The sequence below is a fragment of the Hydra vulgaris genome, chromosome 02 (assembly GCF_038396675.1).
Source record: "Hydra vulgaris chromosome 02, alternate assembly HydraT2T_AEP".
Taxonomy (NCBI): Eukaryota; Metazoa; Cnidaria; class Hydrozoa; order Anthoathecata; family Hydridae; genus Hydra; species Hydra vulgaris.
The window spans coordinates 1,710,918-1,729,834 of NC_088921.1; the positions used below are offsets into that span (position 1 = coordinate 1,710,918).

The 18,917-nt window shown below is 27.4% G+C and overlaps 3 protein-coding genes and 2 long non-coding RNA genes across 6 annotated transcripts; 3 read left to right on the forward strand and 2 right to left on the reverse strand.

The window, feature by feature from the left end:
• Window positions 1-1,274: 1,274 nt before the first annotated feature.
• Window positions 1,275-2,191, reverse strand: LOC136076322 (uncharacterized). The gene is made up of 3 exons (XR_010636164.1): window positions 2,032-2,191; window positions 1,553-1,858; window positions 1,275-1,336 (listed from the first exon to the last, which is right to left on the reverse strand). It is a non-coding gene; the product is annotated as an uncharacterized LOC136076322 (long non-coding RNA).
• Window positions 2,192-3,518: 1,327 nt separating this feature from the next.
• On the forward strand, window positions 3,519-5,183 carry LOC136075707 (uncharacterized). The gene has a single exon (XM_065789142.1). It carries the CDS (start codon window positions 3,519-3,521, stop codon window positions 5,181-5,183), a length of 1,665 nt encoding a protein of 554 aa, XP_065645214.1.
• Window positions 5,184-6,505: 1,322 nt separating this feature from the next.
• LOC136076634 (uncharacterized) lies at window positions 6,506-8,924 on the forward strand. 2 transcript variants are annotated; one of them, XM_065789935.1, is made up of 7 exons: window positions 6,506-6,732; window positions 6,849-6,923; window positions 7,032-7,588; window positions 7,825-8,088; window positions 8,227-8,287; window positions 8,418-8,586; window positions 8,726-8,924. In XM_065789935.1, exons 1-7 carry the CDS (start codon window positions 6,534-6,536, stop codon window positions 8,844-8,846), a joined length of 1,446 nt encoding a protein of 481 aa, XP_065646007.1. In that variant the 5' UTR covers window positions 6,506-6,533; the 3' UTR covers window positions 8,847-8,924. The 2 variants fall into 2 exon arrangements, with proteins under 2 accessions (XP_065646007.1, XP_065646006.1); XM_065789934.1 differs by having other exon boundaries at window positions 6,828-6,923; window positions 8,726-8,923.
• A 7,423-nt stretch (window positions 8,925-16,347) lies between these two features.
• On the forward strand, window positions 16,348-17,901 carry LOC136075708 (putative nuclease HARBI1). The gene is made up of 4 exons (XM_065789143.1): window positions 16,348-16,452; window positions 16,588-16,866; window positions 16,999-17,256; window positions 17,467-17,901. The coding sequence occupies exons 1-4, from the start codon at window positions 16,375-16,377 to the stop codon at window positions 17,899-17,901; spliced, it is 1,050 nt and encodes a 349-aa protein (XP_065645215.1). The 5' UTR covers window positions 16,348-16,374.
• Window positions 17,902-18,284: 383 nt separating this feature from the next.
• Window positions 18,285-18,897, reverse strand: LOC136076323 (uncharacterized). Its single transcript, XR_010636165.1, has 2 exons — window positions 18,528-18,897; window positions 18,285-18,446 (listed from the first exon to the last, which is right to left on the reverse strand). It is a non-coding gene; the product is annotated as an uncharacterized LOC136076323 (long non-coding RNA).
• Between the last annotated feature and the right edge of the window lie 20 nt (window positions 18,898-18,917).

Below are 18,917 nucleotides of genomic sequence, written 5' to 3' on the forward strand. Positions count from 1 at the left end.
TGTTGTAAAAAAGTAAAATGACATCTAGCAATCTAGATTTCATGACCCAGAAAAATTCTTTGGGGGTATGATTGTACTATTGTTGGTGGTTACTGAGATATAAGTCCCTAAATCTGGTTACTTCGTCCGCGGAAAAAATATCCATTTTCAAATTTACATAAAAATCGGATTAAAACTTCATTTTTTATAACATTTACTTTCATCCACCAATTAAATTTTGATAGGCGGTGTTGAATAAGTTGTCTAAGAAAGAAAATTAAAAAAAAAATAAAAATAAAAAAATAAAAATAAAAATAAAAGCCAAAGGTTGTTTTTTTTATGTTCAAAAAAGAACAAGTTAACTGTATCAAAAAATTTTAAAAAATTGAAATTTTTCTACAAAGTATTTGATAAAGATCTGTAAAAAGCTTGAGCATTCGTTGTTCAAGCCATTTTTTATAGATTTGGCATCTGAATTAACAAAAAATATACCAAATTAACCAAAAAACTACGAGGAGAACAGCAAGACTGTTTGCTTCTTGTGTGTTGGCAAGGCTAGTCTTTTTTTAACCAACTTAATTGCAGAAAAAATGAAACAAATTCTGAAGCAGTCAATTGACTTTAATGATCTGAAAAGTCCCACTGGTGTTGCCAGTTCCAACCCTTGAAAGTTTGAGGAGGGATAGGTTCAAACTCAATCACAGCTATTTGAATTTTCCACTTTCAAAGTCCGTCCTGTTACAAAAGATTCAGTTTAGTTTTCTCAGTTGGCAAAGCAAAGCACAGTTCTCCATATCTAGTCTTGATAACCCAGAAACCTCAAGCAAACCAGAACTCAGTTGAAAGAGGATGTGTTCAATGCTTTTTAATTGTTGGCAAGGTCTTCCACATAATTGCTTAGTGTCTACCTTGCAAAGGTTCGTCACAGTTCGTCTTAGTAGACCTGAGAATAGGAAGGCACCCTATTTCAGTTCTTCCAGGTAACATTGTGTTAGATATTTTAAGTTTTAGCTTCATATTTCAAGTCTATGTAAAATTAATTTGATAGTTAAAAAATTAATTTGATAGTTAAAAAGAAATCAACGTTTTATAAAAAAATCATTTGTTTATAAGTTTTACAAATTATACTGTTTAATAATATAAAAAAGTCATTATTGTCAAAAATATTTAAACTCCAATGCTCATATTTAATATTTAACAAAATATCAATATGGATGAAGTGATTTCCACAGGAGTTTTCTTAATTTATATGGTAGATAGCTGCGAATTCTCGGATAACAAACTGTTTCCCTACATTTCGGTTTTGAATTTTTATTCTGAAGGCTTTTAATGCAGAATCGATAACAACGTCGTTTACCTAAAAAAAACTGCTAAACTCAGAACAAATAACAGTATCTAAATAATAACAGTTAATCAAATAAACAGCAACGTTTAATTAACTAAGTAATAACGGTTAATTAGATAAATAATAACGTCTAACTAAAAGAATTTTGATAACTGTTAAACAGATTATAAAGAAAAAGAAAAAAGCATTTTCTGAAGCCTCCTATAACATCTACCTTTTATGACTTACCTCTACGTCTAATGACCTTCTTTTTTTTTGGTGTTGCAGTTGTGAAAACAATTGGGGGTTGCGTTTCGGCTTCAGTTGTAGGGGCGACAGTTTGTGAAGGCATATTTTTTGCATTTGTTGCAGCCAACAGTTCGGCTACTGGATCTTCTAAACTTTCATTTAATAATTCTTCTTCCGTTTTATCTGAGTCTGAATATTATCTTCATTTTCGTCTCTAAAGACTTCATCGCGATATCTTGATCTAAGTAGATCGGCAAAGATCTTCTTCATTTTCTTCTTCATTTAGATCATTTTTATGCCGATATGCTAAAATAAATCAAAGTTATCAAAAATTTCAAAGTTAAAGGTCGAAAAATAAAGGATATATACAAAAAATATAACGTATATAAAATATAAAAATCTATATAAAGATTGAATATAGAAAATGTTTTAAAATTTAGTATTTTCGTACTAAAACATTTAAAACAAAAAATACTAACCAATTACTAAAGGTGCAAGAAGACAGAACAACAGAACAGCTTTCATTTTTTATCCTATGATTTAAAAATATTGTTAAATTTAAGATTGATTCAAAAAAAGTTTTAGACTTTTTTTGAATCAATTAATATTTTTAGATAAAAAATTGAACAAATTAATATTTTTCAGATAAAAAATATTAATATGTTATTCCAAAATTTGTTATTCCTGCCAGAGAGAATTATTCAAAAATTTCTATTGTTTTTTATTTAATTCGTTTTCTAAACTGTCCTGAATTCTTTCTTAAGTCTTTAGCTTTTGAAAATATTATTGATAACTTTCTTTTTATACGTGTGTCAAGTGATCTTATATGTGTCAATATTTCGTTTCGAAACTCCTTTCCAGGGATATTATTTTTGCAATGATTATTTAATGTGGAAATTTTCTGCAAATAACAAATTAAACTTGGTTACGACAAAAAAATTTTTTCACATGACAGTTTAAATAAACAAAGAAATCTGATCCTTATATATGATTTGCAAGTATTTACAACACCATTTATTTTACAAAGTTAAAATTTTGTGTTTCTGTTTTTCTATATTTTTTATGCAATTTTAGAAATTTTAGAACAAGAGTCTGCTGGTGCAAACGGCTCTTTAACAGTAGTTAAACATAACAGTATTTTTTGCCATTAATTCTTTTAATAAAATATTTAATGTTTAAAAATAATATTTGCGGTTCATAAAAATATTTTAGACTTACAGAAAAAACTAAAAAACTTATTTAAAATTTCTACTTTACATTTTATATATACATTTTTTTTATTATTTTTTCAATTATATTTTTATATTTACTTTATTTTAAGCAGAACTGTGAATGATGTTTTGTAGAAAATGAGTTTTATCATTATAAGTTATAAATTTTAAGAATTAGGTTTTAAAAAGCATCTTAGTTTAAAAATAAAAAATAAAAATTTATAAACAACAATAAAAAATGTAATAAAAATGATGTAAAAAAAGAACAAACAACTGAATTATAAATAAAAATGGCGCCATGACTAAGCAGTTTACGAACAATATTCATAAACATTTAGTTTTAAGAAAACCGTGGGTGGTTTATAGTTTACATATGTGTTAATATTTTATTGCGAATGTGAGCGAATTCTGATAATTTATTAAACAAACAAAAAGGTAAGATTTTTCAGACCAAATAAATTTCATAACGAACTTTAAATTACGATATTCATTTTATCTACTAAACCCAAAGTATATAAATTATTAAAGTATAAAAAACCAAAAGTATAAAAATTATTGTGGACTAATGTGGATTTAAAAACGTGGGCAGACGTAAGTAATCATGTGATTGGAATTTTAAACGACGCAAAAATTATATTTATACTTAAAATATCGCGGGATGGTAGATTAACATGTAAAAATTTATAAAAATGATTTTAGTGTAAATATAAAAAAAGTATAAAAATAATACATCAAACTTTACTTTATATCACCCAATGTTTTATTTGATAACATTTTCCAAAGTTTTAAATGTGAAATTGCACTATGTAAAAAAAATATGTGCTGGACTATTTCAGTTTATCTTACATCTTAAATTGCATCTTGATTCACTTGACCGCGTTCATTGTCCTTACATGAATTGCAAAAGTTCTTACACTAATCGAAATTCATTTGCATCTCATATAACAAGACGACACAAGCAATGGGATTCAAGTTTTATCATGCCACTGTATGTTGTACATAGCTTAAATTCTTCTAATTTAAACAAGAATAAAGATGTTAACACCCTTGAACAAGAAAGCATTTCATGTGGATCTTTAGAACACTATGAAAATGAAGAGTTTCATGATCGTATTGATGATATTTCTTCTGAAAAATATTTGAAGGATCAAGCTCTCTTTTTTTTAAAATTGCAAGTAAAAAATATATTTCCAGCTTCTTGTGTTCAATCTATTTTTGATGAACTTATGGTAGTTAATAATTCGAGTACTCAATTCTCTGTTCAAAGTCTGACTTCTGCAATCTCGAATCAAAGCAGCGATATCTGTGAAAATATTTTAACTGAATTTTCTAAGTCAGAACAAATAAAGATAAACAGTTTGTACGCTTTAAGTACTAATAAAAAAAGGAAAGCTTATTTTCATAAACACATGAGTTACATATCTCCAATAGAATTTACTTTAGGTTTTGATGCCAATAAAAAATTTAGAACTGTTCATCATGTTCCAATAAAGGACTTGTTAAAAATGATGTACAATAAACACAGCAATGAACCTGGGTTTTGGGTAAAACATGAGGAAAATTTTGGTATATATTCAGACTTACTGAGTGGATCCCTAATTCAAGATATTGCAAAGTCTGATGATAAAATTTTATATCTTATTCTATATCAAGATTCTTTTGAAATTGTCAATCCAATTGGATCAGGAAGAAAAAAACATAATATACTTGCAGTTTACTTAACATTAGCTAATATTCCATCACACAAGAGATATGCATCGGAGCATCTACAGCTGGTACTTATGTGTAAAGATGCAGATTTAAAGTACTTTGGCCTCAGCAAAGTATTTGCACCAATATTTTCTGAATTGGCAGAAATATCTGGTTCTGTTTCTGTTTCTGAAAGTTTATCTATAAAAACAAAACTTCTATGCATACTAGGGGATAATTTAGGGTCACATTCTATAGGAGGCTTTTGTAAAAATTTTACCACAGTTTCACACTTTTGTCGATACTGTTTAGCAACACATGCAGAGTTTGATTTTAACCCTCAATTCTGTGGACTAGATCGAACAGAATCAAGCCATAATAATAGCCTGCTTCAATTAGCTCAGAATAATGGTAACATTTTTGAAGGAATAAAATTTAATTCACCATTTAATGGTTTATGTGGATTTCATGTGTCTACAGGTTTGCCACCATGCTTAGCTCATGATATCTTTGAAGGCGTTGCTTCACGAGATATGTATCTATTTGTTAAATATTTTGTTAATAAGCGATGGTTTTCATTTAACAACATCAACAGAAGAATTAACATGCAGAAATATTTTGAAGGAGATGCCTTGGATAAACCTTGTGAGATAAATAAAACTTCGAGTACTGAAAAGTTAAGTGGTCATGCAGTTCAAAACTGGGTGTTTTTGCGTTTCCCCTTTATATAGGAATTTACATTCTAGATTTTGAAGATCCTGTGTGGTTATTGTATTCAAGACTGAAAGAAATTGTTGAAATTATATGTTCACCTAAAATTGACATTCAACATATTGCTTATCTGCAGGTTTCAATAAATGGTTATTTGTCTTCTCGTAGAGAATTATTCTCTTCTTCTAAACTATTACCAAAACATCATTATTTGTCCCACTATCCACAGTTAATTTTACGTTACGGGCCTCTAATGCGAGTTTTCACTTTAAGGTTTGAACAAAAGCATTCTTACTTTTAAAAATGTGCCAGAAATTTTAACAATTACAAGCATGTATGTAAAACCTTAACAGAAACACACCAGTTGTTGCAATCATACAATAATTCAAGCATACCAAGTTCAAAAATTTATGCGGTCAATTCATTTTCATTCAATGTCAAAAATTTTAGTTCTACCATTTCTGAGGCAATTATAACTACATGTGGACAACTGCCGGATACATTTTCTACCCATATTGTCTATCAAGGTACCCATTACAAAAAAGATTTATTCTTGATTTTTGACTTTACAAAGGATCACGAACTTCTTATTTTTGCAAGAATTTTGTTTCTTTTTTTTGATACACATGGAATTGAGTATGCTCTTATTAATGAGCAGAACACACAATTTGTGCATGAGCTTGGTATGTATGAGGTCTGTGGAGAAAATAATGAGATTCGATGTATAATGATTGCTTCTTTAATAGACTATTTTCCACTGCCATCTTACAAGCACTGCAATCGCTCTTTTATTTCCTTAAAGCACTCTGTGTCATGCTCATCGAATAACTACAGGTTTACATAAATAATTTTTAAAAGTTATATATTTTATTTGGCAATATCATGATAAAAGATTTTATTTGTAAACTATTTTAATTACAGTATTTATGCAGTAAATGTGTGCAGTTTTTTTCAGAAATATTATTTAAAGAACCAGTCATAAGAACCAATCAAAAACAATAGTAGAGAGTATTATAAAAACGTTTTAAGAAAACTTTCTTTTTTAAGAATTTTGCTGCATAATTAATATGTATAATGCCTTACTAAGAATTTTGTTAAATTTTTTAATATTTTGTTTTTTTGCTTAGTATAATTTAAAATGGAAGCAAGTATAATTTTTAATATTTTATATATATATTTTTAATTTAATTTTTTTTTTAATACTACATTTTGTGAATACTATATATATGTTTTTTAAATTTAATTAGTTGTAATCTTTTAAATTTAATAACCATATCAAACTCTGTAAAATTTACTTACAATATAATATGACTTTTATTATGATACTCTTGATATATTCACATGTTATATATGATCTATTTTTTTAGATAATGGAGGTTATTAAAAGTAATATTTTAAGAACACTGCCACATATTGACGGATGTGTTTTAAACCAGGTTGTGAAAAATTTATGGGAAATAGGTGTTGAAAATGAAACAGATCTCTACCTGGTTAAAGTTGATGATTTGGTTTTGCTAAAACCCATCCAACAACGCAAACTCCTTGAATCTTGGGCAAAGGAAAGCTCTGGTAAAAAAGATTTATGATACTCAAAATAAATATGATTTTTATTATCATATACATTTATATATTTTTATTTATAATATTAATAAAATTTTATGCAGAACAATCCCAAAAATCTGTAGATTTTATTGTGGCCACACAATCCAGCATACAAATGGTGCCCACAGTTAAAGTGAAAAATAACTCAACTAATTCGAGTAAGTTATTAAAAAAAGTTGTTAATAAAACATAGTAATTGAAAAAATATTTTGTGTTCTTTATATATTTAATTGCTCTAGTTTAAATATTGTGTCAATTTTGTCTAGTAATGAAGATTAAACATGTAAGTGCTGCTGATTGGTATTTGACATTTGTTTTACCTTGGGCCAAAATGTCTAGAGAGGTACAAGATATATTAGCAGCTGGAGAAAGACCTTTAACAGCACATCGGTGTGCAATTATAAGGATTATTATGAATGATGTCCTTGCTGTTTGCCCAAAGCCATTAAAAAAACATTTAGATGTAATTGCATCTTCTATGGTTGCCAAATATCCTAAATCGTTTAAAGATGAGTATGGTACTACAGTGATTGGTAGCGGTCATGACAGTTTAACGTTACAACTAGTAAACCGTTATGACTATCTGCAGCGGCCAAACCGTGTTCCACCATTAATGAGTGTTTTAAATATGGAATCCCAAAAGGAACAATTATCAGTAGATGTTATAAAAAGAAAAACTGATAGTTATGGTTGCTTGAACCGAGAACCAGTTCTCAGTGTTTCAAACAGTCCTGAAGAACTCAAATACTATTTACAACGAACTGAAATAAATGAAAAGATGTTATTGAATGATTTGTTGATAAAATTCCCCAATTTATTTACAGTAAATTAAATTAATTTTATTTAAAAATAATATGACTTATATTATTAACCAGTAAGTATTAATCTATATTACTACTAATTAGAGATTTTTTTATAGTATTTAATAAGATTTTTGTAGAAGTTTATTTTATTTAGTTTTGGTATATATATATATATATATATATATATATATATATATATATATATATATATATATATATATATATATATATATTTAAATTGGTTTTTTCTATTTAGGTTGATGGTTTGCTACATCACTTTGATGTTTTGATGGGTGGAGTGAATGCTGGTGAACTTTTGATGAAAGCATTATATGATGAAAAGTTATATTTATTTTTGCATAGTTGTGGAATAGCAAACCTTAACGTAAAGAAGGTGATAAAAAATTTAGATAAAGCAAAACATGAAACTTTGTCAGATTTACCTGTGGCTCCCGGTCTTCTAATGGCTTTGATTAGTTTGTTTAATGAAAAACTTGACGCACTCTTTATGTTTGTGGATGTATGTTAAAGATAGTAATCATTAATTTAAAATATATCCAATACATATTTTCAAGCAATTAATTGTGTTTCACTCATTTTATAATAACATGCAATGTAGTTACTAAAAGATATTTAGTAGTAAAAAAAATATGTTTAGGAGACAATGGATCAAACAGAATTGGTGCCAAGATCAAATTCTCCTCATCTATGTGTTTATGGTATGTTGAATTACAAGTTCTAATATGTTTTAAGATTTTGAAAATAATTTAAAAAAAAAAGGCTTGATCATTTTTATTTATATATATTTAAAATGGATTTTTGTTAGGTCAACTTGCATTCTTTTTTTAGGGAATTCGCTATTTACAGCAAATCGATTCATGCTGGTAATTGATTGCATTGTTGCAGTTGATGGAATGAACAATTTCATCAAGTCATTTTGTTGTTTATTTGCGAGTTTTTATATTTTCAATATACCATATCCAAAAGAAGCTTCATCAATATTAGAATTTTGTCAACGGTATATAATGCTTATATTATGTTTAATTAAATGTGTTTAATTTGTTTAAGGTTTACATAGTATTTGATGTTAATGATATTTATTGATGAGAATGTTTTTAAACGTCAATTGCTTATACATATATTATTGACCGTTCTAGTGCATTTTTCGGCATCAATCCTGAAAAAGGGAGCAAAGCAAGGCGAACGAAGAAGACTACAGCAATAAGCAAAGCTGTGCTGTCAATACTGCAGAAGTTTGCGAAATTTAATAATATTTGAATTTACCACGTTGCTAAACTTTTTAATATAACTTTGAAACAGCAATTTATTATATAGTTATTTATATTTATTTGTAAATTTCAAAAGTTTTACAATGATGTCTTTTATTTTATTTTTGAATTTAATTCATTATTAAACTCCTACTTACCAAATATAACTATTTATATAACGTTATATTGATATGTAAGAGATTTTAAATTTTCGTTTTATTTGAATTTATTTATATTCATTTAATTTATCTGAGTAACTATTTCTATTTAATAACATGTAAGTAATGTAAAACTGAAAAGATTTTTAAAAATATGACGTGTTTTTGTTGCCATTAGCATATAAACAAACATATATGTTAATAGATATTTATAATTGAAGATACAGTTAAAAAAAATGCAATTGAAATACAATTGAAATAAATGAAAAAATAAGACAAAATGAAACAGGCAAAACATTTTTGAAAATAGTAAAAATATATTTTGATTTAAGTTGTACAAAAAATATTTTACAACAAATGAGCGAGGCATTTCTGTAAATTAATCACGGTACTATACCGTAATTCACGCTGTTTCATTACAGAATAATCACGGTATTCTACCGTAAAATAACGGCGTTTTACCGAGATTTCTTCACGGTGTTTTACCGTAAAATAATCACGGTACAATACCGGCACTTATGGTTAACGGTATAGTACCGTGATTTTCACGGTAAAGTTTTACAGTGTATCCTCCAGCATTTTATTTCGTAATTACTCTATCTTTACACGATGTTATCATTTTGAAAACTTTGATTTTGTATCCGTTAAATAATTGTATTTACATCAAAATAATGTGTTATTGTACATTAGTGATATATAGTGATATATGGAATAAACATTTGCAAAGTATTGTACATCAGTAATATATTATGGCAATTGTAATATTAAGAAGTTATATTTACAAAAGTAGCATAAAGTAAACGGCCTTTATTTGAACTGAATTCCTGAATTTACTTTTCTTTGATTAACATCATTTTTTAAAAGCTCATAAAAACATGTTAAGCATTAGGAGTTCAACTAAAAAGTTAAATTATTTGTAACAATTTTTTTTATTGTTTTATAAATATAGATTAAGATACTAAGCTATTGGTTTGAATTTCCGAACATTCATTAAAACATCATGTTTTTTTTTATCATAGGCGGGCTGATCACTTGTCCTGCACGATAGTTGACAACGATTGCTCTTCCCGAGTAGCCCTTTCTTCTGAATTATGCCCTTCTTATTCGAATTTTTCCCTTCCCTTATCAAGGCCCCAGTCCGCCCCTGTATTTTATTGATATGCAAACTAGTGTTTTTCTTTTAGAAGTAGCATATGAAACTTTTATGATCATAAAAACGTTATAATTATTTCAAAGAATTAGCAATATCATTTTTGACAGTTTTCATGTTGGAAATTCTCTATTAAATAAACCTACATTTTCATTTCGAATAAATTAATACCTTTATTAAAATTTAACTTTTCCAAATAAACATTGATCAATTTAAAACAAAATTATTAATAGACATTCGTTTTAAAATAGTTCCGAGTAATTCCACGTCAAAACAACCAATTTTTTTTTTAAATGCAACCCTATGTCCTTAGATTTTTTTTATATTTTTACCATAGTTAGTACATTATAAAATAAGATAAATCCCAAAATTTCAAGGTCTAACTCCCAACGGTTCGTGAGTAATGGTTGTTTTAATTTTGGCTACTATTATTGTTTTGGTCATTTTCCGCCATTTTTAAATTTACATTTCTCCTTATAAAACCAAGTCTATAAACATTTGAGTTCTAAAAATAAGTGACTTAGTTAATTTCTAGGTGAGGAATTTGAATATATAAATAAAAAACTCATTTTATAATTAAAAAGTACCTAAATATCAATTATAAATATTAAAATAGTGGACACCTGCCCCAGTAAAATTTTTAGGTGTGCAGTAAATTTTTTAAGCCTAAAATTTCAAATTAGATCATTGTATGTTTGAAGAAAATTGTGTGAAAAAATCATTTCTGCCAAATACATAGTTTAAAAATTACATAAAAAATGTTACAAAAAAAGCAAATATAGCATATTTCGCTTATCGTAGTATTTAAAATAAATAAAAATGATGCATACTTGAATTGATATACAATCTTTTATAATATATCCATTAAAAATTATTGATTTACAAATATATACTTATTAATTTTGTTAAAATCTTTTTTTGAAAGTTCATATTTGTCTGATATTATTGTTGGTGCACTTATTAATGTTATTACATTGGTGATTGGTATCCAACAAAAATTATTCCTTTTCGGCCAGAAAAACTGTTCAGATGGACCGTGTGGATGCATAAACTTTATTTTTATATCATTATATTCTTCATCTTTTTCTTCAACTACTGCAATTCACCAAAACAAGTTATATGTACATGCGTAATATTTGTATTTCTGCATTAGCTCAAAATTTATTAAACTTAAATTTTGGTAGTTTGATTTTTTAGTTATCTTAATAGATTTTGGATTTATATTGTTACTAGTTTTTTTAAATAATATAGATGCTTTCGAAACTGGTATGCAATGGTGAAATCCTCGACTTCCTGGTATTGTTTTTCCTTTCTCAAATCGTTTGTTTTATGTAGCTCTAACATTAACCAATCAATTTTAAAGAACTTTATTGTGAGCGTTTTTTGAATGCAAAATTCAAACGTTGCATCGATTGTTAGTATTTGATTTTTCTTTGGACGTTTTTTTGCTGTTGTTCGTTTTACTGTATCACCTATTGCATCACAAGAATATTTGCCATGACTGGTTGCAAAAAATATCCATTCAGCTAAAAAATCTTCTGAGTGATGGCATAGATTTTGAAAATTTTCATACTGTCCTCCACATCCTTCAGAAAAGTAATACAATTTGAGAATTAAAGAAGGGTTTCTTTGATATAATTACATAAAAAATATTTTAAATCAAATTACCTTTCATTTTTTTTTTATGCACTTTATAAACATTACAAAAATTGCCATTTTTCTTTTCAAATCTTTTTCCAAAGTAGTGAAAATGGTGATTACAAATGCTGAATAGTTCTTCACATGCACGCAACACAGATCTACATAAAATGTATTGACGAGTATCAGAGTCTAGGTCATGTAGAAAAAAAAACTCTTAATTTCTAGAATATGAGGTTTTATGGCATTCTGACTTCAAAACTTTACCAATATCACATGAAATCATTTTGATAATGAATTAAAAAATGTTATAATTGCAAATTTAAAAATGCACAAGTATTAATTACATTATTTATGTAGAACTAATTGCAACATTTAAATTAGATGAATATGTCTAAATTCAGCAATTAAACTTATTTTTTCAGTAATTAAACTGATAATTGGAAAAGAAAAGGAACCAAAGAACAAAAAGGAAACAAAAAATACATTAAAAAAACTTTCATAACTTGAGAACCACTTAGATTTAGATTTAGGTAGGAATTAACATTTTTTCCTAAAGTACTTTGGCAAAAATTGAAAAAAAAATCAGAGAATTTAGGGTTGTATGGCCTGGTTGTTTTGAAATGGAATTACTCTTAGGAAAAGAAATAAAAATTGCACGTTTAATTCAGGAGCGGATCCACGATTTTTTAGTGTTTGAGTTAAATAACTTCCAGGTAAGTTCTATATTCCAAACCTTTGAATGTTCATACTTATGTCATTTAAAGATGTTTTGCAAAAATTTGCGCCGCAAAGAACTTGGGAACAAAAATACCCTAAAAATTAGAAAACTAAAACGTGGGGGAAATAAATTTTTTGAAATATGAATTCTAATATCCTAATCTAGGTAGAAATTTCTTTAAGGTAAAAAAATTTCATTGAAAATAATGATTTGTTTAGAAATCATACCTAATTAAATAACCCCCCTCGTTTTGAGGGGGTTGTAAACTTTACATGGTTATACCTTCTTAATACCAAATGATTTTTTGACAAAATTTTAAAAATATGTACAATTTTTAGTCTTATTTAAGTAAGTAATTTTTCTGTTTGGAAAAATTAATTCCCTTCACGTTTGGGCGGATGATTTCTACTTTTTAGGGTATTTTTGTTCCCAGGCTCTTCGTAGCGCAATTTTTTGCAAACATCCTTAAATGACATAAGTATGAACATTCAAAGGTTTGGAGTATAGAACTTAGCTGGAAGTTATTTAACTCAAACACCAAAAAATCGTGGTCCGCCCCTGCAATTATATATACATTTTTAGTACAAAAGTAAAATATTTACAGAACTATGTATTTGGCATAAATGATTTTTTCACACAATGTTCTTCAAACATACAATGACCTAATTTGAAATTTTAGGCTAAAAAAATTTACCGCACGCCTAAAAATTTTACAGTGGCAGGTGTCCATTATTTTAACATTTATAATTGATATTTAGATACTTTTTAATTATAAAATGAGTTTTTTATTTATATATTTAAATTCCTCATCTTGAGATTAACTAAGTCACTTATTTTTAGAATTCACACGTTTAAAGGCATGGTTTTATAAAGAGAAATGTAAAATTAAAAATGGCGGAAAATGACCAAAACAATAATAGTAGCCAAAATTAAAACAACCATTACTCACGAACCGTTGGGAGTTAGACCTTGAAATTTTGGGATTTATCTTATTTTATAATGTACTAACTATGGTAAAAATATAAAAAAAATCCAAAGACATAGGGTTACATGGCCTGGTTGTTTTGACATGGAATTACTCTTCCAGTACATAAAAACTACACTAATGATCTTCTAAAATCAAATATCATATTTTCAAGCTTTGCTATTTATTCGCGTAAGTTGTGAACAAATTGCTAAACTTGCTTAGCTATTTGCGTAAAATTTAAAATATTTGGTACCAATGTATATATTGTTGCCGAAATAAAATCGTTCCTATTACGGCTCTACTAACTATCAATTTAAAAAATCGGAACGATTTCTCAAAAACTTGAACTATTTCTTCAGGAACTATTTTCTAGAAACAGGAACGATTTCTTATAAAATAGGAACGATTTCTTACGGGCACAAATCTTAATAACAAAATCTTCTTTTTAATCATTGCAATTTAAGTATTAAAAAAACAAGTACAATATAAAAAAATAATCATTAAAAAATATGTATGCGTTTAAAATAAAAAAATTTGGTAAATAATAAATTTCAAACAAAAGAAAAAAATACCAAACACATTGGAACGTTGAGATTGTTGCTGCATAAGATTTTGTTTTAGTCATGGTTTAATAATTATCAAAGTGTATTTAGTACTGGTTTTTGTAACTCAGTATATACTTATTTATCAATGCCTTATTTTTTTTTTAAGGTTGTCGTTTGTATGTCATTAATAATTTGCTCAGATTCAAAGAGACGATGACCTGATATTTTATTTTTATTGTTTAGCGGAAAGAAATTGTTAAAAATATTTTTTTAAAGTTGTTTTCAAATCTACTTTTAAAAAACATAAAACTTAAAGCTTCATTTACGATGATATTTTAATTTGGGGATGTCCATTAATATTGTCGACAAAATAGGGGAGGAGGAGGTCAGAAACGTTTTGACAATTATTGACAGGGGAGGTCAAGAAAAGTTGACGTTTACAATAATAATTTTTTAAATAAATTTATTTACTTAAAAAAAGGACAATTAGGCAGCGTTTGTAGTTGTTTATAGCGTAGCATTTGTATTGGGGGTAGCGGTGTAATAAAATAAAGGTGATAAAGTTGTTTGATATCATCTAAGTTGTATTTTATGTGGCCTTTCTTTTAATGTACTTTTTATAAAGTTTATTAAATTGGGCACCTTAATTTGATTTAATAATAAAGACAAATAAGATAATTACTCTTGAATAAAAAAAATGTCATTATATTGAGTCGATTTAAAACCTCGTGGTCTCTTAGCGCACTGTGAAATTACTTTGCGACATTTTTCTGATGTGTCTTTTTTTTTTTTTTTTTTGTAGTTTTATCCATTTTTTTAAACAAAAAGAAAAAATGAAAAAACTTTCAATCCTCCTCATAACCAATACTGCGCAATCTTAAAATTTATTTATTATTTATTAATTATTGGAAATTATCAAACTAACATTTAATTAAATAAATTAGTCGTTAATAGTTTTCAGGATTTTGTTATTTATAAGTATAAACCGCAAATTGTAATTGATTGAGCTCGATTATTTTTTTTTTACCTGAGTTGGTTACTATTTTCTACCTGAATACATCGTAAATATTCTGAACTTTTTTAAGAAAGGATATACTTGAAAAACAAACGTTAAATTAGTTATAATTCGAGAGTTATACCTGTTTTTAAATCCTGTACATTTACGACCAATTTCAAATCTTCTTTGTTTCTCGAAAATATTAGAGCGAATTATGTATACTCAACTCTTTGGTTGCCCAAATGTATATAAAATAGTGAGCAAGGAGTTTTTAAATTTAACGGAATAGTTTAAGAAAAATAAACTTGGATACAAATAAAACAAAATACATTTTTTAAATAGATTAAAACTATGCTAATATCTTTTCGTGCAGCTCTGCAATGTATTTAAGATTAAAATTGTTCTAAGTAGACAAAGACGTTGCTGTCAGAATTATTTCGAATACAGGTTCACCCATTTTAAAGATCTATTCTAAAATAATATCTAAATGTTTTTCAACTAAACATTTATCAAATCCTTATTTTTATGTATTATCTTGGAAAGAAAAAAAATAACAATGTAGGAGAGACATGGGCATGATGATCTTAACAATTTATGTTTTTTACTAATTTATTTTTAGGCATAAAAACTAATTTTAAGTGAACATCTTAAATTAGTCCTTAGTGGTATTAAATATATTAGCATTTACTTATTCAAATAAAAAAGATTAAAGTTAATCTTATTTTTTCATAACCTTAACTTAACATCTTGACTTTGGCCTGGGAAAAGAATTAAATAGTCTATTAGTTGGATTTTTTTTTCAACTATATTTAGGTGCCCCAAGACGTCCTTACGGTCTTCACGCCTCTTTCCTAACCAATGTCGCAAAACTTGCTCAGAGGTGGCAAGTTTTGCCACCTCAGGCAAATACCTCTGGGAATTACAGTTGATTTTAGAAACACCTCAAGCCACTGACTTGTGGTGTTTCTAAAATTATCTAAAAATAAAAGTAAACAGGGGCCAATGCTATAAACAATTCGAAGTTTTTTTCGAGAAAAAAAATCTTTCGTAAAAACGCAATTTTTAAAGTAAATTATTTACACGTAAAAAAATGCGTAAACTCGAAGAATTTATCGCTATTTGTATTTTTTTCGGCGATTGCTATAAAGCATAAAACGTATACGTCACTTAAATTCACGCACTTTTTATATCCGTAATACGTCATTGATAACAACAATTTTTTTAAAAAATTTTATTAAGTAGGCCTACTAAATAAATTTTATTAGTTACTAAGTAGGCTGTGCTGTCTATTCTATTTTTATAAATATTTTTACATTCTAGTATTTGGTGTTTAAAAAAACTGTGTAAAATTAAAATAGGAACATGGATTTAATTTTTTCGGATGAAGATTTAGATTTTGAAGTTGCAGAAAATGAGCTTCGCCACCGATTGCCTCGAGAGGTTGGAGTTTAAAGCATTACTTAAAATTACTAAATTTTGATGTTTTTTTAATGATTTGTTATCGAACAAAATCAGAAATCATACTAAATATGCACAGAAATTATATTTTTGTTTTGTTTTTCAATTTCATTTTAGTTTAATGGTCGCTCTTTTAACGAAGATGTTTCTGACAACGTTTTTCGAGAGCAGTATCGAGTCCCAAGAGCTGTATTAGATTTTTTAGAAACTAGGCTTAAAGATGATTTGCAACATTATACTAAGCGAAATAAAAGCATTTCAGTACGTTTCCAGATAATGGTATTTCTTCATTTTATTGGCACAAATATTTTTTTTCATGTTCTCAGAGACTGTCATGGAATCTCTACCAACACAATTTATCTTATTATACACAGTGTAGGAGAAGCTATTTTCAATGTTAGTGTATTAAGTTAATAAAACTATTGAAAGTTTTACGTTGTCATATAAAGTTGCTTATTATTTTTATTTTAGTAAGTAAATTAAAAACTAAGTTTAGTAAAGATAAAAATTGTTATCCTATAAGATTAGATTCGACAAGAGATCATAAAGTGGCCCAATGATTGCTCCACTCTTCCACAGAAGTTCATGGAAATCGGAGGTTTTCCGTGCGTATGTGGTGTCCTGGATGGATCTCATATACTCCTTTCTAACCCTCCTCAAGCAGATGAAGATTCTCTAATCAATCGCCATCATGTCCATAGCATAAATGCAATGGCAGTATGTGAACCCGACACATCCATATTTTATGCATCGACCAACAGTCCAGTAAGGTGGCATGATGCACATGTAAGTCTGTCACTAAGTTATATTTTACAACTGTTAGTGCACTAATGCCGGCTATTCAACTAGTGCGTGACACTCTTCGGAATGTTCATATTTGAACATACTATTTGAACTATTATGATTGCTAATTTTAATGTAGCTTAGACTAACTAATATAATGTATTATAATGTAACTTACAGTAAATTTAAATATTGTGACTTTACTGCTATTAGGTTCTAAGAAATTGCAACCTATGGAACAAGTTTGAAATTGGAGAGCTTCCATTTAATGGGGCTGTAATTTTGGCTGACTCTGCGTACCCATGTCGAGAATGGTTAATTCCACCCTTTCCCGGTGATCCAGACGGAGCTCAAAAACGTTTCAACATAGCACAGAGAAAAACTAGAAACATAATTGAGCGATGTTTTGGAATTGTCAAAAACAGGCTTTATGCTTTGAAAACTGGAATTCGTTTGCATAAGGTCGAAGATGCCTCTAAGCTTATCATGTGTGGATTTGTTATCCATAACTTGTGTATTCGACATGGAGACAACGGTAATGACTTTGAAGAACGCGAAGAAGAACAAGCTGATGAAAATCTAGCTCAAGAAAATCAGAATGATAGAGCTTTGAATAGACGATTACAGCTACTTAACTACTTTACTTAAAAATATTGTTTAAAAATTCATAAACAATTTGTTCTAGAGCATAGGATCTATCAAAATTGTTTAGACATGGATCATAGATTTGTGTCTAAATTAGTTGAATTAAAATTGGAAAAAAATTTACACAATGATTTTTTAATAAATGCAAGAAATTTTTATAAAAAATTAGACCATAAAAATATATGTTTATATTTGTTTTTAAGTATGTATATTTTGTTTTTTTATAGAGCACGCTTAAAAAATAATAGGAGATTTGTTAACTTTATAGTTGTAATGCTTGTATCTATTTCACATCGCAACAGCATTGGTCTTAATGTTTGTGTGAAGTTTTACAGAATTTATTACTGTAAGGCAATGGTGATAAAAAAATGAAATAGCAATAACAATTTCAGATTGGAGTTATTTTTTTATTGTTACTAAAAAAATGTAATTGGTCATGGTTATACAAGACGAATGTTTAAATATAGTATATATTTTTATACAATAATTTTCAAAATTTAACATAAAATTATGATGTAGCTTTTCTCTTAATGCAAGAGAATTTCCTCCTAAAACAAAAAAAAATTTTTAATGATAAAGTTATACTAAATATTACTACAAATTAATTTAAAAAATAAAAAATAAAATACCGTGTCTGTATTTACAAAATGTTGCTGGTTTGAAGGTTGCATTTTCTCATGCATTAGCTTTGTTGCTGTTGTGTAATATATTGTTAAAGCCTTTTCTTTTCGAATTTGCTGTTGCCTGAGGGCAACGTCCAATTTCAAAAGTTTAACTCTTAACTCTTGTTTTTTTTCTAATCTTTCTTTTTCTAACCCTAAAACACTCACTTTCAATTTTTTAAAACTTCCATCTACCAAGAGACTTTTTCTAGCTTCTTTTCTTTTTAAATTTTTTAATGCCCCCATTGATGGTTTATTTTGAATTGAATCTAAAATTTAATTCTAGGTGTCAAAACAAGATCAGTTAACTAAAATAATAAGAAAGGTGGTTTAGATTCCTTTAAAAATAAGTTTTTG

Excerpts from the sequence above, each read along its gene's own strand:
- LOC136076634 (XM_065789934.1), top strand. The coding sequence starts at position 6,534 with ATGGAGGTTATTAAAAGTAATATTTTAAGAACACTGCCACATATTGAC. Across the intron at positions 6,733-6,827 it reads TTGGGCAAAGGAAAGCTCTG|AACAATCCCAAAAATCTGTA; the intron begins GTAAAAAAGATT and ends AATTTTATGCAG. Across the intron at positions 7,589-7,824 it reads AATTCCCCAATTTATTTACA|GTTGATGGTTTGCTACATCA; the intron begins GTAAATTAAATT and ends TTTTCTATTTAG.
- LOC136075707 (XM_065789142.1), top strand. The coding sequence starts at position 3,519 with ATGTTTTATTTGATAACATTTTCCAAAGTTTTAAATGTGAAATTGCAC.
- LOC136075708 (XM_065789143.1), top strand. The coding sequence starts at position 16,375 with ATGGATTTAATTTTTTCGGATGAAGATTTAGATTTTGAAGTTGCAGAA. Across the intron at positions 16,867-16,998 it reads TAGGAGAAGCTATTTTCAAT|ATTCGACAAGAGATCATAAA; the intron begins GTTAGTGTATTA and ends CTATAAGATTAG. Across the intron at positions 17,257-17,466 it reads TAAGGTGGCATGATGCACAT|GTTCTAAGAAATTGCAACCT; the intron begins GTAAGTCTGTCA and ends TACTGCTATTAG.